Source organism: Temnothorax longispinosus, chromosome 2, assembly GCF_030848805.1.
Source record: "Temnothorax longispinosus isolate EJ_2023e chromosome 2, Tlon_JGU_v1, whole genome shotgun sequence".
Classification (NCBI taxonomy): Eukaryota; Metazoa; Arthropoda; class Insecta; order Hymenoptera; family Formicidae; genus Temnothorax; species Temnothorax longispinosus.
The window spans coordinates 12828283-12842627 of NC_092359.1; the positions used below are offsets into that span (position 1 = coordinate 12828283).

At 33.6% G+C, this 14345-nt stretch overlaps 2 protein-coding genes across 5 annotated transcripts in view; one reads left to right on the forward strand and one right to left on the reverse strand.

Annotated features, from left to right (window-relative positions):
- The first annotated feature begins 484 nt into the window (after positions 1-484).
- On the forward strand, positions 485-2535 carry Endos (endosulfine alpha). Its single transcript, XM_071798054.1, has 3 exons — positions 485-862; positions 1365-1484; positions 1592-2535. The coding sequence occupies exons 1-3, from the start codon at positions 821-823 to the stop codon at positions 1760-1762; spliced, it is 333 nt and encodes a 110-aa protein (XP_071654155.1). The 5' UTR covers positions 485-820; the 3' UTR covers positions 1763-2535.
- A 145-nt stretch (positions 2536-2680) lies between these two features.
- The window catches only part of Bgm (acyl-CoA synthetase bubblegum family member 1), a 33729-nt gene continuing 22064 nt past the window's right edge, over positions 2681-14345 (reverse strand). For 3 of the 4 annotated variants that reach the window (XM_071798039.1, XM_071798040.1, XM_071798041.1), the window contains exons 3-13: positions 11354-11405; positions 9311-9518; positions 8930-9064; positions 8569-8764; positions 6338-6439; positions 6094-6240; positions 5081-5556; positions 4751-4965; positions 4483-4634; positions 4290-4415; positions 2681-4159 (exon numbers count right to left, since the gene is read on the reverse strand). In XM_071798039.1, coding sequence (XP_071654140.1) covers positions 3965-4159; positions 4290-4415; positions 4483-4634; positions 4751-4965; positions 5081-5556; positions 6094-6240; positions 6338-6439; positions 8569-8764; positions 8930-9064; positions 9311-9518; positions 11354-11405 — 2004 coding nt within the window. In that variant the 3' untranslated portion in view covers positions 2681-3964. Of the gene's footprint in view, positions 4160-4289; positions 4416-4482; positions 4635-4750; positions 4966-5080; positions 5557-6093; positions 6241-6337; positions 6440-8568; positions 8765-8929; positions 9065-9310; positions 9519-11353; positions 11406-13392; positions 13538-14345 lie in introns of those variants that run through there. The other variant, XM_071798042.1, reaches the window with a different exon arrangement.

A 14345-nucleotide genomic window follows, 5' to 3' on the forward strand; every position in this document is an offset into this window, starting at 1 on the left:
AAAATTACAAAAGTGAGGAAATTCACTAGAGAGTACCTACGATTTTATTTGTCGAAATCTATGGTAAATCTGTTCACTTTTGTATGTCACCTCGTTTCGTACACAATTTTTATGTAATATATAAATATAAGCTCATAATGTAGAGTTAGTTTGTGTTTTATTTCATCTCAATATAATGTGTAACATAAATCGTTAAATATTGTAAATGTAATTGTTAGCTAGTGCCTCTGCGTTGTCATTGCTTTACGTATATATTACTTGGGTTATTTACATTGGAATCCTATAGTCCTTTAATTCATATAAATATTGTACATTATAGCACTGCTTTAAAAAAGATGCTGAGTGCAAAAAGTGCAAGCAACGCGAATGGAGTGAATAATACATGATTGACCCCCTGATTAGAGCGACCCTATTCGAAACTCGAAACGATTTCTGCCAGTTGAATTTCGTCCAATGGCAATCGGATCGAATCGCGCAATGAAAACCCGCCGTGCAGACGTCGGTAACGTAACGGTCACCCGGGAACATATGGCTCCGCATGTTGACGCCGTCGCTGTTCTCGCCGTCTGTACGCGTATGAAAACAACTCTCTCGTTGAGTTGACAATTGTCGGTCTCTCCACCGGTGCACGCCGTCTATCCAGTCCACGGCCGCCTGCGGCGAAGGGCACGATTGAGAGACGCTGGACGCTGCACGTTATTGCGCCGCTCACTTAGCTTATGTATGTTATATGCGTCAGTGTCGAAATTAGTATACAGAGGATAACCAGTCGGGAGGCGAACGGTCGCTACGACGAGAGGCGTTTGAAAAACCTGCGAAAATGAGCGACGATCAGACGAACGAGCAGAGCCCACCTGCGGAGGCAAGTCGCTAGATTTAACAGTCGGACGATTGAGACGATGATCCAAGTTGTAGAATTAATTAATTAATTATGTATTTATATTAATTACGTACAAAACGAGCGCGTTAAGAAACGGCGAGGGTCCTTTCGATGAGTTATCGGGACATCATCACAGAGAGCAACAATATTTTGTTTTGTCATTGGAAAATTGTGATATTGTTTAATTTATAATTTGTTAATTGTGCTGAAATAGCATTCTATCTGGCACTGCATTGCTGTACACAAACATTTGAAGATTACATCTATTTGTAGCTTACTCTTACGATAAATTCTAAGCATAAATGTTTGTGTGACAATAGAACAGATATGTGACATATATTTATGTAAATTTTAATAGAAGAGACTTTGAAAATTCATAAGTAGAAAGAATATTTTATAAAAATTTTATTTGCATGAAACTGTATATACGCCGACATAGTGTTATGTGTATATAAACAGATCTTCACAGAAGATTTTGTTATAGCTGTCGTCGAGTGACATAGAAAAAATGGAGGAAGCAAAGTTGAAAGCAAAATTTCCAAATGCAGCTGGTCGACCATTCGGCGGTCATTCCGCGTTTCTGCAGAAAAGGCTAGCCAAAGGGGTAAATGTCAATTTTTGATTGTACAGAGTTCTGTAAAGACAGCTGTGTATTTCTTTTTTTTTAATCTTAGTTTCTTGAAACAGTTAACAATATTTCGATATTTTCAGCAAAAATATTTTGATTCTGGGGATTATCAAATGGCAAAACAAAAGTCTACAGCTAAGCCAAAGCCAGCTGGTGTTCTGCCAACGGGAGATGCTATACCGACACCAGAAACAGTACCACAGCGAAAAACATCTATTATCCAACAAAAATTTAATACATCGACAACATCATAAGATCTATCTGGTTATTCTACTACTTCTCAAAATATATTTTATTAATTAGTCTTATGTTTGGATGTCGAAGTAACATGGTACGATCATGATTGATTGGTGGCTTATACATATAATTTTATGTTTGAAAACATTTTGAGGATCTTCCACGAAACATTTTACAGTACCATAAAATTCTTCTGTATTTGTAGGAAACCAACTAATTTTTTAGCTATTCATTCTCAAAACAGCATCAGTAATATTGTTATAAATAGTGTTCTATATGTGCCACAATGCTACATAAGTTTTATAACATATGAAAGTAATAATTAAGCATCACATTCTTCTTAATTGCCTGCCATTCAGATATTCTTATTTTAGAAATTAATTCTATTCTGATTTGCAGTAAAGAATTAAAGATAAAAAAAGTTGCACTAGTATTCAGGTTGTATTGTTAGCCAGCAATAAATATACATTTTAGGTGCACATATATATGCAAAAATTTATATTGAGAATGTGAGATAAGTAAATGAATAATAATAAATATCTAATAACAGGAAAACTTATCTTGGTGATATATAATTTGAGTATAATCCACTTGTGCATGATAAGATTGAGAATAAGAAGATATACAGATCTGCATTTCCAAAGCTGCTGTGATGCGCTTTTAGTAAGATTATTTTCTTATGAGAAGCCGTATTTACTGTAAAAATCTGTAGTATGAACATAATTTTAAACGTAACTACAGTTTTGCTTATTGTAAACTACATTTAGTAATATATTGCAATTATAAAATCTTTTCTGTTTTCTTTTTTTTATTTATTCTTACCTTCCCATTACAAAGATTACATCATTTCTTATTACAATGATGTTGTATAACTAACAAATTTATTAAATATTTTTTATTTTAATTAATATCAAAATTTAAAAGTTTAATACAAATTGAGAAAAATATTTTTATTATGCAAAAAGGATTTTACCTTGGTAGGTAGAAAATATAATTTTGTTTTTAGACACTGCTGAATTTTCATCAACATATTCTATATATTTCTATTATGTAATTATATATAAGTACATCAAATATCACATAGATTATATCTTTTTCTTGTGAATATCGCGCGCGTGCGCGCATGTGTGTGTATCATGAAATACAGATTTTCAATGACGTTATGATTTTTTAATTATATGTTCTTTGTAACATTTAAGAAAAAGATATAATCTATGTGATATTTTATTTAAATATAATTACAAATTTGAAGTATATTGATAATAACAATAGAATGTATGAATTACTAACTTAATTATTGTACATATGTATGTTGCGATTATTGTGTGCCCTGATACAAAATGTTATTCCCTCATATACATTTCAAAAATACCTATATATATATAATATATCTATTGTATATAAGTAAGATTTATCCAAGATCCACAGTAAGAAACTCTTAAGCCCCTTGCACAATGCCAGGCAACAGGCAATAGGAACAGGGAATAGAAATCAGAAATCATGTATAAATGCAGAATAAACAGTGACACAGGCAATAGACACAAAGTTTCCGTCACGTTGGAAATTCTGTGCCTATTGCCTATTGCCAACCAATCATAGCATTTGAATTTTTTAGGTAGTAATTAACGATTTTTTGATTATTTCCTGTTCCTATTGCCTGTTGCCTGGCATTGTGCAAGGGGCTTTACTGTGGACCTATAGATTTAATGTATACTCCGTCCAACGAGAGATGGTTGGATCGGACGAAAACTCGTCCGTTTCGCGCAGGTCTCCACCCACAGAACATCTATTTACGTATACGCCACGCTCTAGGGACCCCACTTTGCTCGCCTATGCGCAGAACGAACCATGATCTCTCGTTAGACGGAGTATAGTTCATTTTCTGAACTTTACCCATACCTGAATATTACAAATACATCTTGCTTATATAATATTAGATGTTTGGCATGTCCGCGGACACACTGAAAAAAATCTGTTCGTTCATTTTCCACCAGAAAATACTGGTTAAATCTACCAGAATCTGGTTGAATTAATAACAATTCTGGTTGCATAATTAGAATTCTAGTTGCATTAATTGGAAGAATTTGGTTCGTTCATTTTCCACTAGACGTCCAATTAATTCAATCAGATTTTTTTTTCAATGGCATTAATATAAAACTGGTATAAAAATTCTACAACAATGCGCGCCCCTTATCGCATGACAGCAATACACGGTAGTCTCATTCATACATCTTATCTATCAAATCAGCATACATCTTCTGAACTACGTTCTTTTTGAGCTTTAACGTGGGTCCTAATTCACCGGTGGGAATCGAAAAGTCATGAGGAAGAATTTCGAATTTCTGTACTTTTTGAGCATTACTTATAGCTTGCGTATTTGCTCTCTTGATTGCCTCCTCGATTTCCTCGTATATCTAAAAAAACAAGAAAACGTTTTGTGACATATGTATAGCATTTTGTAGTATTTAAAGATCCGGACCAAACAATGCAAAATAATTACTATTTACACAATTTAAAATAATTCTTTTAATATATCTGACTTACAGCTGAATCACGAGAGCTTATGACTTCTGTAACTGTTTTGGCACTGCTACCAAGAGACTTCGCCCATTTTAACACTTCGGAATTCAGCGTATCTAACGGCTCACCAGTCTCTTCATTCATATTACTCTGGAAAAAAAAATGGATATTTAGAAATTTAAATTTGCATCTGTATTCTTGTCCTTTCACAATGTACCTTAAGCGTGACAAGGACCGTTAAATATTTCCTTTTATCTCCGATCACCATGACGTTACTTAAATACGGTAATTCCGTTAATATCGTCTGCTCTATATTGTATGGTGCTACATTTTCCCCTCCACTTGTGATTATAAGTTCTTTTATTCTACCTGCGAACACGTAAAAAATATAATATCATATTCGCTGACATAACACACACGTGATTATTTTTTACAAGTATCGTCACATAATGACGATTGTTAATAGGCATAAAATAAATGTTTACCAGTTATAGACAAAATCCCGTTCGAATTGAATTTGCCGAGATCGCCGCTATGTAACCAGCCGTTTTTATCTTTAGCTTCTGCGGTTTTCTCCGGCTCATTTAAGTAACCCATGAATACATGTCGTCCACCCATACAAACTTCTCCCTCACCATGTTCATCTATATTGTCTAATTTTGTATACACTCCAGTTAAAGGCCTTCCTACACCTTCCATGCTAACAAATGAGAATGACAATAACATTTATTTATTATAAACAACATATTTTAAAAGTAAATATCTTTACTGTAAATTCTCAATACAAAGAATAAAAGCATAAAGATATAATTTACCTATATTCTTTAGGACTGATTATTGTATGAGCCCCGCCACACTCAGACATTCCATACGCCTCTAATAGAGGGATGTCTAAGCTCAGGAAATATCGTTTAATGTCAACATTTATGGGAGCTGCTGCGGTAACGAATACTCGACATCTATTCAAACCCAATGCTGCCTTCACTTTGTCGAAAACAAGCCATTTCGCAAAGACATAGCCCCAATGTTTATAATCTACGCCATTCATTTTATTCGTGTAATAATGAAGACCTTGCGCTTTTGCCCATTTAGCAATCCAGGTTTTTATTGCGCCGTTACTGCGCGCTTTCTCTTGCATCTTCTCGTATATCTTTTCCCACACTCTGGGCACCCCTAAGAAAATAGTCGGTTGCGCTACAAGTAATGTATTCATTAATGTACCCTTTAACGCACCCGGATCCGCAAAGTATACTGTGGTCGCTAACGTAATGTTTGCCATGATATCAATTAGCTAGAATTAATAAAAACTATTATAGATTAATTTTTTCAATTATTGTAAAAAATATTTAGATGCAATTTATATACGTGCAAATTGGCATTAATTGTAATGTCATTAAAATATTTTTAATTGAGGTACATATCTGTACTTTAGAGATAAAGAATCGTATCTCCAGTTTTTGTCAAAATGGAATTAATACATTTTTCAATATAACAGGAGTTTAAATTGTATGATGATAAAGCGTCTCAAGTCTATTATTACTAATTCCTGAGATACAATATTTAGAAAAAGTCATATTGAAAATTTTTATATTGCCTAATTTTTAAACCAGGTACAGCGTGTTATTGGCAGTTGTGCTGTTAAACATGTCAGTTAAGTTACTTTAAGACTTAATAAACCGAGGCGCTACTTTTGTTTCAAATTAAAAAATATATCATTTCCCTATTTAAAACTTTAAACCTTGTTTTCTCTGAATTTATAATAATGGAAATACGATTTTTTTATCTCTAAAGTACAGATACATGAAATGCATTATTCGAAAAATCTCACCTGTGCTGCAACGTGAGATAATGGCAAATAGCTAACTATAATTTCTGACTTTTCTCTCACTTGTAATGCCATTATTATTATCCGTAAATCGTACAATATATTATCATGGCTTAACATTACAGCTTTTGGATTTCCGACTGTTCCTGACTGTAAAGATGATATTACAAATTAAGAAAATATACATTAAATATCATGGCAGTCGCGATTTAATGAATTATGATTCATTAAATCAAATTCAACGTACCGTGTACACTAAAACGCAACATTCGTTTGCCCCAATCGTCTTTAACACAGATAATAATTTATCCTCTGATTCCTTCTTACCTATGTTCAATAAATCGCCCCACTGAGAAGCAATAAATAATAATAAGTCGTGTATATTAAATAAAAAGATATATATATATATATATATATATATATATATAGGGTAGACCGGGGCACGTTGTCACATCTGCTTTATTTAAAAAACTAATAACCAGAGAGCACACAGTACCCGTCATTCCCAAAACGTGTTAGTGTATGCCCATCTTTGGTGTGTTTACAGTGTTGAGGTTGCTCCAGCCGTGTTGACGTAAAATCAACTTGAAAGTTTTTTGCGACCGTAAGTAAAATTTTATTGTCTAATATTCAACGTACTGGACATGAAGCTTATGTTTTTTCAGAATAGACCTTTATATTATCTTAAAGTATGTACTTTTACCTACCGCGTGCAATACCTAATCTTATGAATATCTCAAACGTGTCGGCCATGAGGCTGTTTGAAGTAAAAAAATGGGTAATTATGCAGTATAGGGGAAGCACCTCCGATGACCTTGACCTTGACATATGTTGTCAAGGTCACCCTCCTGAGTGACCTTCAGAAGGTTTTAGCCGTCGCTCGCTATTCGTTAAAAAGTTATTAACAAAAAAAGTTTCGAAAATATAGCAGCTATTTTGAGTATTGGAAGGCATAAATAACTAATATATACGTGTGTGTATCCTGCTTTAAAAAAAATCACAACTTCTATAAAGCAGGACATACACACATGTGTGTGTGCCCTGCTTTAAAAAAAATCACAACTTCTATAAAGCAGGACATACACACATGTCCTGCTTTATAGAAGTTGTGATTTTTTTTAAAGCAGGGCACACACACATGTGTGTATGTCCTGCTTTATAGAAGTTGTGATTTTCTTCAAAGCAGGGCACACACACATGTGTGTATGTCCTGCTTTATAGAAGTTGTGATTTTTTTTAAAGCAGGGCACACACATGTGTGTATGTCCTGGTTTATAGAAGTTGTGATTTTCTTTAAAGCAGGGCACACACACGTATATATTAGTTTTTTATGCCTTCCAATACTCAAAATAGTTGCTATATTTTCCAAATTTTTTTGTTAATAATTTGTTGTGTTAGTTATTCTATATAATTATCAATAATTTTATAAAGTATTATAATGTATATTTTATTCATTGATTTTTTTAGTTATGGGATACATAATAGACATTGTTTCAAAAAAAGCGTCTATTCGTTCGTTAAAATCAAATGCTCGTTTGAACATGAATTCCGCTAAATAATGGTTGAAGTGATATTCTCTTGTATATATACTTTTCAATATACCAACTATTCTCTACTTTAGATAACTTTTCTTTCAGTATACCAACAATTCACTGTTTTAAATAATTTTCCTTCGTTCATACATGGACCTATTTCTACATAAATATCAGTCATTTATGTCTATTAGTACTCAAAATAATTGCTATATTTTCGAAACTTTTTTGTTTATAACTTTTTAATGAAAAACGAGCGACGGCTAAAACCTTCTGAAGGTCACTCAGGAGGGTGACCTTGACAACATATGTCAAGGTCAAGGTCATCGGAGGTGCTTCCCCTATACTGCATAATTACCAAAAAATGCCCTCGGGGCACGTTGTCACGAATTTGATGGGAATCTATTGCGAATCTTCGGATGACGATAACGAGTAAAAATATTTTATGTTTAATCACTGACATGATTATATAAAAAAAAATGTGTATCAATAAGTTGCGCATTCGAGTGGAATTCTTGTATTTAGATTAAGACGAAAACTTCGTGCTTTTTGTACTTTTTTGAAATAAAATAAATGTTTCTGTGAAGGATTTTACTTTTTTACATTGCAGCGCACTATAATATATTGATATTTACGTTGAATACAGTTTGGATAACATTTTGCATGCAATCACATTTGATGTGACAACGTGCCCCGGTCATGGGGCACGTTGTCACAAGCGACTTGTCGTTATTTATTGTTATGTAACAACTGTAGAGTAACAATCACACAAAATTCGATACTGTCCAATTGAAGCTGAGGGTTCACTCGAAATTTTGGCGTATCAAAGTACTCTTAAATATTGAATGTAAAAAATACAAAAAATATTGAACCAAATGTGTGACAACGTGCCCCGGTCTACCCTATATATATATATTAGACGAGTAATATATAACAGTCAATTTACGCTCAAAACATCCTTTTCGGTGGATACGCCGTTGTATTGAACAATTGCTTTCAAATGGGGCAAGTTGTGTCTTATTTGCAAGATTTTCTGCAATTGTTTGTTATCTTCAACGACTATTATATTGGCCCGACTGTGCTCAGCGCAATATTGGCACGCCTCTGGAGAATTTGTAGTATAAATTCCTGTAGCGAGTCCACTAAAAAAGAATGATGATCTATTTATTATCTAAAAATTAGAAAAGTAAAAGTACACATTGTTAAAAACATATCGCTTGTCATTATCGTATAAGCAATATGTATAATAGCATGTGTAAATTATAACGCGACGCTCATTTAGACATAAAACAATTCGGATCTTTTACCCGGCGTATATAGCCGCAAGATCGGCAATGAACCATTCCGGACTATTGAATCCTATTATGCAGACACTGTGATGCCGCTCCAGACCTAGCTTCAGAAACGCTTTTGCGACGACTCTTACGGTAGACTCGTATTCTCTGTAATACAAATTAATACAAAGTTGTACAAGGTTGATCGTATCAATTTATCGTGATAAATGTAGTTGCTAGACTCATCGAATCTATCTGCAAACCAGATCGAGAAAAAAGAGCTTATACGAAAATGATTTTTGTACTTCGCAAAAACCATAAGTGAGAGAAATCAAAGATTTTGCCAGTTATACCTACATTACTTGGTATGATAATAAAGAAAACAAAAAATCTTGTAATTTTTTAAATACATACTGGAAGGTATACATGGTTCTTTGGCCGTTGACATCGAGTTTAGACACCAACGCGATGTGATCAGGATAGAGCTTTGCTGTTTTGGTGAAAACTCCAGGGATTGATACGGGTGTGTATGCATTCGGTCCATTGCTGTCTAACTTTATTCGAACTCTGCCGTCGGCGTTACACGTGACATCCTCATCCGTAGGTAGTACCTGATCCGGTCCTATAAATATTCAAATAGTTTATATATAACATGAATTATTATTGGTCAGTTATAAATTAAGATGTATGTTTTACGTAAAAATATAATTTGCGAAAAGTGATTGCTTAATGTTTATAGCCCGGGAGGTAGAGGCCAAAATCGGTCAGTAATTTTATTAAACTTGAAAAGCCATTTTTCTTTTATTTTAGTGCTGAAAATGACGAAATCCAGAGTCTGACTGCGGCCTTCCGGGACGGCGGGCGTCGGGACGCCGTCGATCTTGTCGATAAAAATGAACACATCGGAATTATTTTATTAAAGCTGAGACTTTTTATGTACAATGTTTAGTTAATAAATAACAATATTCACAGAGTCTGGCGGCTGTCAGCCAGGACGGTATGAGTCTGGCGACCCTCTGAACATGTAATGAAAAGTGATCCTCAGGAATCATTTTATTAAACCTGAAATTTGACGTGGTGGTCAATTATACAGTTTAAAAATGAAAAAAAAGTTGTCTGGCAGCCGCTTTGCGGGACAAAGGTTATGCCAGACTAAAAAAAATATTACCCGAGAGAATCAAATATAAAAGCGATTTATCTATATTTATCATGGAACATTATTTTTTATTTTATCGTTACAAATAATATTTGAAATAGCACGTTCATTATATATTACAGTTATAATTAAATTTAATTAGATTCATCATCTGTATTTCTAGTAATCTTATCAATCATTATCTTTATATGAAAATATATCTGAACTTTCATCCGAGTAGAGGTTTGTATTTTCAGATTTATCATCTGATTCTTCAGTAATATCACTGTCTGTTTCATTCTTCTTATAACGGAATCGAATTTAAGCAATTATTAATATTGAAAAATTATTTAAAATGGAAATATTAAAAAATTGTATTATTTACAGGAGATGATTCGATTCCGTTATAAGAAGAATGAACAGACATGATATTACTGAAGAGAGAGAATCAGATGATAAATCTGAAAATATAAACCTCTACTCGGATGAAAGTTCAAATATATTTTCATATGAAGATAATGATTGATAAGATTACTAGAAATACAGATGATGAATCTAATTAAATTTAATTATAACTGTAATATATAATGAACGTGCTATTTCAAATATTATTTGTAACGATAAAATAAAAAATAATGTTCCATGATAAATATAGATAATTCGCTTTTATATTTGATTCTCTCGGGTAATATTTTTTTTAGTCTGGCATAACCTTTGTCCCGCAAAGCGGCTGCCAGACAACTTTTTTTTTCATTTTTAAACTGTATAATTGACTACCACGTCAAATTTCAGGTTTAATAAAATGATTCCTGAGGATCACTTTTCATTACATGTTCAAAGGGTCGCCAGACTCATGCCGTCCCGGCTGACAGCTGCCAGACTCTGTGAATATTGTTATTTATTAACTAAACATTGTACATAAAAAGTCTCAGCTTTAATAAAATCATCCCGATATGTTCATTTTTATCGACAAGATCGACGGCGTCCCGACGCCCGCCGTCCCGGAAGAGGCCTCCAGCCAGACTCTGCATTTTATCATTTTCAACACTAACATAAGAAAAAAATGGCTTTCCAAGTTTAATAAAATCATGTCCAATTTTGGCCTCTACCTCCTGGGCTATTAATAAAAAAGACAAAAAAACGTATAATAATGCTCAGCTCATAGGTGGAATTTAACTTAAAAATAATTGTCTTGTTGTTTGTAAGCGAGCTAAGTAACGATAACAATAATGCGCTAATGTTTTGACGATTGCCAAAGGTGAGATCGATAGATTAAAAAAAAGTGAAAAAAGTTTTGTGAATATATATTGACAGAGAATTACCATCAAGACCAGTTTCACTAGCCGATGCATATCTCATCGATTGATTCATTTCCTGCAACAAATTAATATTCATTTGTGTATACATGCTTTAGATGTTAAAAGGTTAAAAAAGACACCAATTTTAAGTAAATTTAAAATGACATTGTCAACCTCGTATATGTTAATGACGGTTATCAAACGTGGCAAATAATATAAACTATTATAAAATCTCCTCTATTCAACAACATTAATATAATATTTTTTAAAAATAATTTTTTAAACAAAATTTTTTTTTTCAAAATTTTATTAATGTGGTTAAATAGAGATGTTTTTACCATAAAATTTTTATTTGAAACATTTTTTGATATCTCGAATACTTTTCGAAATATATCGAGAAAAGCAAAAAACCGCTCTACATATGAGAGGTGGTTTCACCCCTTAAAACCGTTTTTGGGCCGCTACAAAAAATATCTAAATTCATCTTTTTACTCCCCCTACATGTGTGGAAAGTTATATTAAAATCAGAATTTTCCACTTCGCGAGGTTCCCTTGTTAGTTTAAATCTAAAACTATTTTTTATTTTTTTAAGACTTTTTCTGTGTGTGTGTGTGTGTGTAAAAAATACAATTTAAAAAATTAATTCATTAATTAATTAGTCAGTTTATAATAATTTGCTTAAATAGCCTACATAAAAAAGGTTTGCGTAAACATAACGTAAATAATATGTAAACAATCCATGTAAATGTAATCTTGAAATTTATTATAATACAACCTTGAATAATATGCTTATCTCGGTAATCGTTAAAAAAATTAATCTACATTCGACTTTTTAACCGATATAAACATTATTTTTATGATAGATGACATTGCTAATGCATAAGATTCTATAGAAAACCGGAATTTTCTAATGAATAATCCATCAACACATAATTTCATAATTACGTATTATAATGTATTGTAATTTTGAATCTTGTTCGAACTGTAGCATTCCACACGGAAAAAAATGAAACATTATTTAGTTCCTGCAGCAAAAAATAAATTAGCTAGGGATAAATTAGCTATCCTTATAACTAAAAATCTTAGGAGTCATAGTGAAGATTATTTAGTTCCTGCAGCAAAAAATGAATTAGCTAGGAATAAAGTAGCTAATTCAGCTAAGCGACATTTGATCTGTTGTAGCAAAAATTTGTTGCTATAGTAGCTAAGTTTAAATAGCGAATAAATTTAGCTGGGACAGCAACAACATTAGCTGTCCCTAGAATAGCGACACATCTTAGCTGTCACAGCTAAGTTTTAGCTCCAGTTGCTAATCCTTTTTTTCCGTGATACATTGGGCGCGTTCAGCAGACCAAGCCGCTCAGTAGCAGTCAAACGTGATTGGCTCTTACTTTTAGAACCAACCAATCAACGCAGAGTGTTGATAAGACGAACTCAACAGTTGTGTCTGCTGAACACGGCCATTTACAATATATCTACGATTTGCAATATGTTATTACAGGGAGCTTTCCAGCAAGCGACACAAGTATCGTTTTATCTTTGTTACTCATTACCAAAAAAGAAAGATAGAACAATGCTTGTGTCGACTTGTGACGGTTGCTGAAAGCTCCCAATGTAACAAATCAAAAGCAAGCTACATTTTTATATTTTTACTGACGCACATACAAATCCCGTGTCAGAATCTGCTACGAAAAATTTATATAATATTATCTTTTAAATCATCAGATAGTAAAACTCATTATTATCGCGTGCATGCTTGTAATATAATTTCCGAGTCTAATTATGCAATCACACGAAGTCTACAAGATAAAATTCTGTACTGGAAAGATTCTGTGCCGTCTGATATATTAGACTTATGGATTATATACAGAGTGTCCGATAATTACTGTGTTACCTCTCGTAGGTAGGCGGGTTAAACTTAATAAAAAAGTCCTTTACTATTTTGAAAGTTTCTCAATAATAAATGAGAAATTAATTAGTAATTAATTAATAAAAATTCGCGCGGCGAAGAGCATTGGGAGAAAAACAACTGTTACGTGAATGTAATCTTAAAACATATATACCTGGAAGAGGAATTACACCTATGCTTCCTATGGAAAAGATCTGTATCCAAGTTGGGTGCGAGAAAGAAAAGTAGATTGATAACCTTTGCTCGTAATACGCAACTGTAGAGATGACGTCCCGCTCACCGCACTACACACTACTACATTGCGGACGAAAGGTTACTAATGAGTGCGTCCCGGCAAGACACCGCTCCTGAAGCGCTACCGTAGCACTACACAGATAGCCAATAATCAGTAACGCTAACTATTACTATCCCAGGTAGGAAGGTGACTTATTGTAAAGACGTCTTAATGACTCATCTAACGTCATTAAGACGGAATTAATACACTTGACGTCACTCTGCTACCTGGGTACGTTTACGCGGAGCGTTACTTCCGTAGTAACTTACGATAATTCACTCATTTACGCGGAGTAAATTATCGTAAGTTTACTACAGAAGTAACGCTCGTCATGTCAAATCGTACACATCAATTGTATACAAGCACATGGGACCTACAGTTTAACGCCAAATCTTAACGGCAAGGTAGAGGAGGAGGTTTCGTGGCAAGGGATACTCCTGACGGGCTGCCATTCCGTCGAGGAGGAAAGACAAGCAATACAATTTTTTTATTTTTGGTTCTATAATCAAAACTGGATTCGAACTTTAGCAGACCAGTGTGCTGTCTGCCACGCTCGCTCTCTAGCCTTTTGCCGATTGTATAAACGTAGTATATAGCATATAGCGCTACAAAATATAGCAAAAAAGCTTGAAAAAGCTGTAGCGCTTCAGTAGGGGTGTCTTGCCGGAACGCACTCAATCTATCTTTCTCTTTCCTTAAAAAACGTGGTTCTCTCTCGCACCCAACGTGAACACAGGCTCGAGGCCTCGATTCTTCATTCCCCTTCAAAATATATATGTTCTAAGCGTGTAATTTATACAGACTTGGGTACATAAATTTAGGCTCAGGTCAAT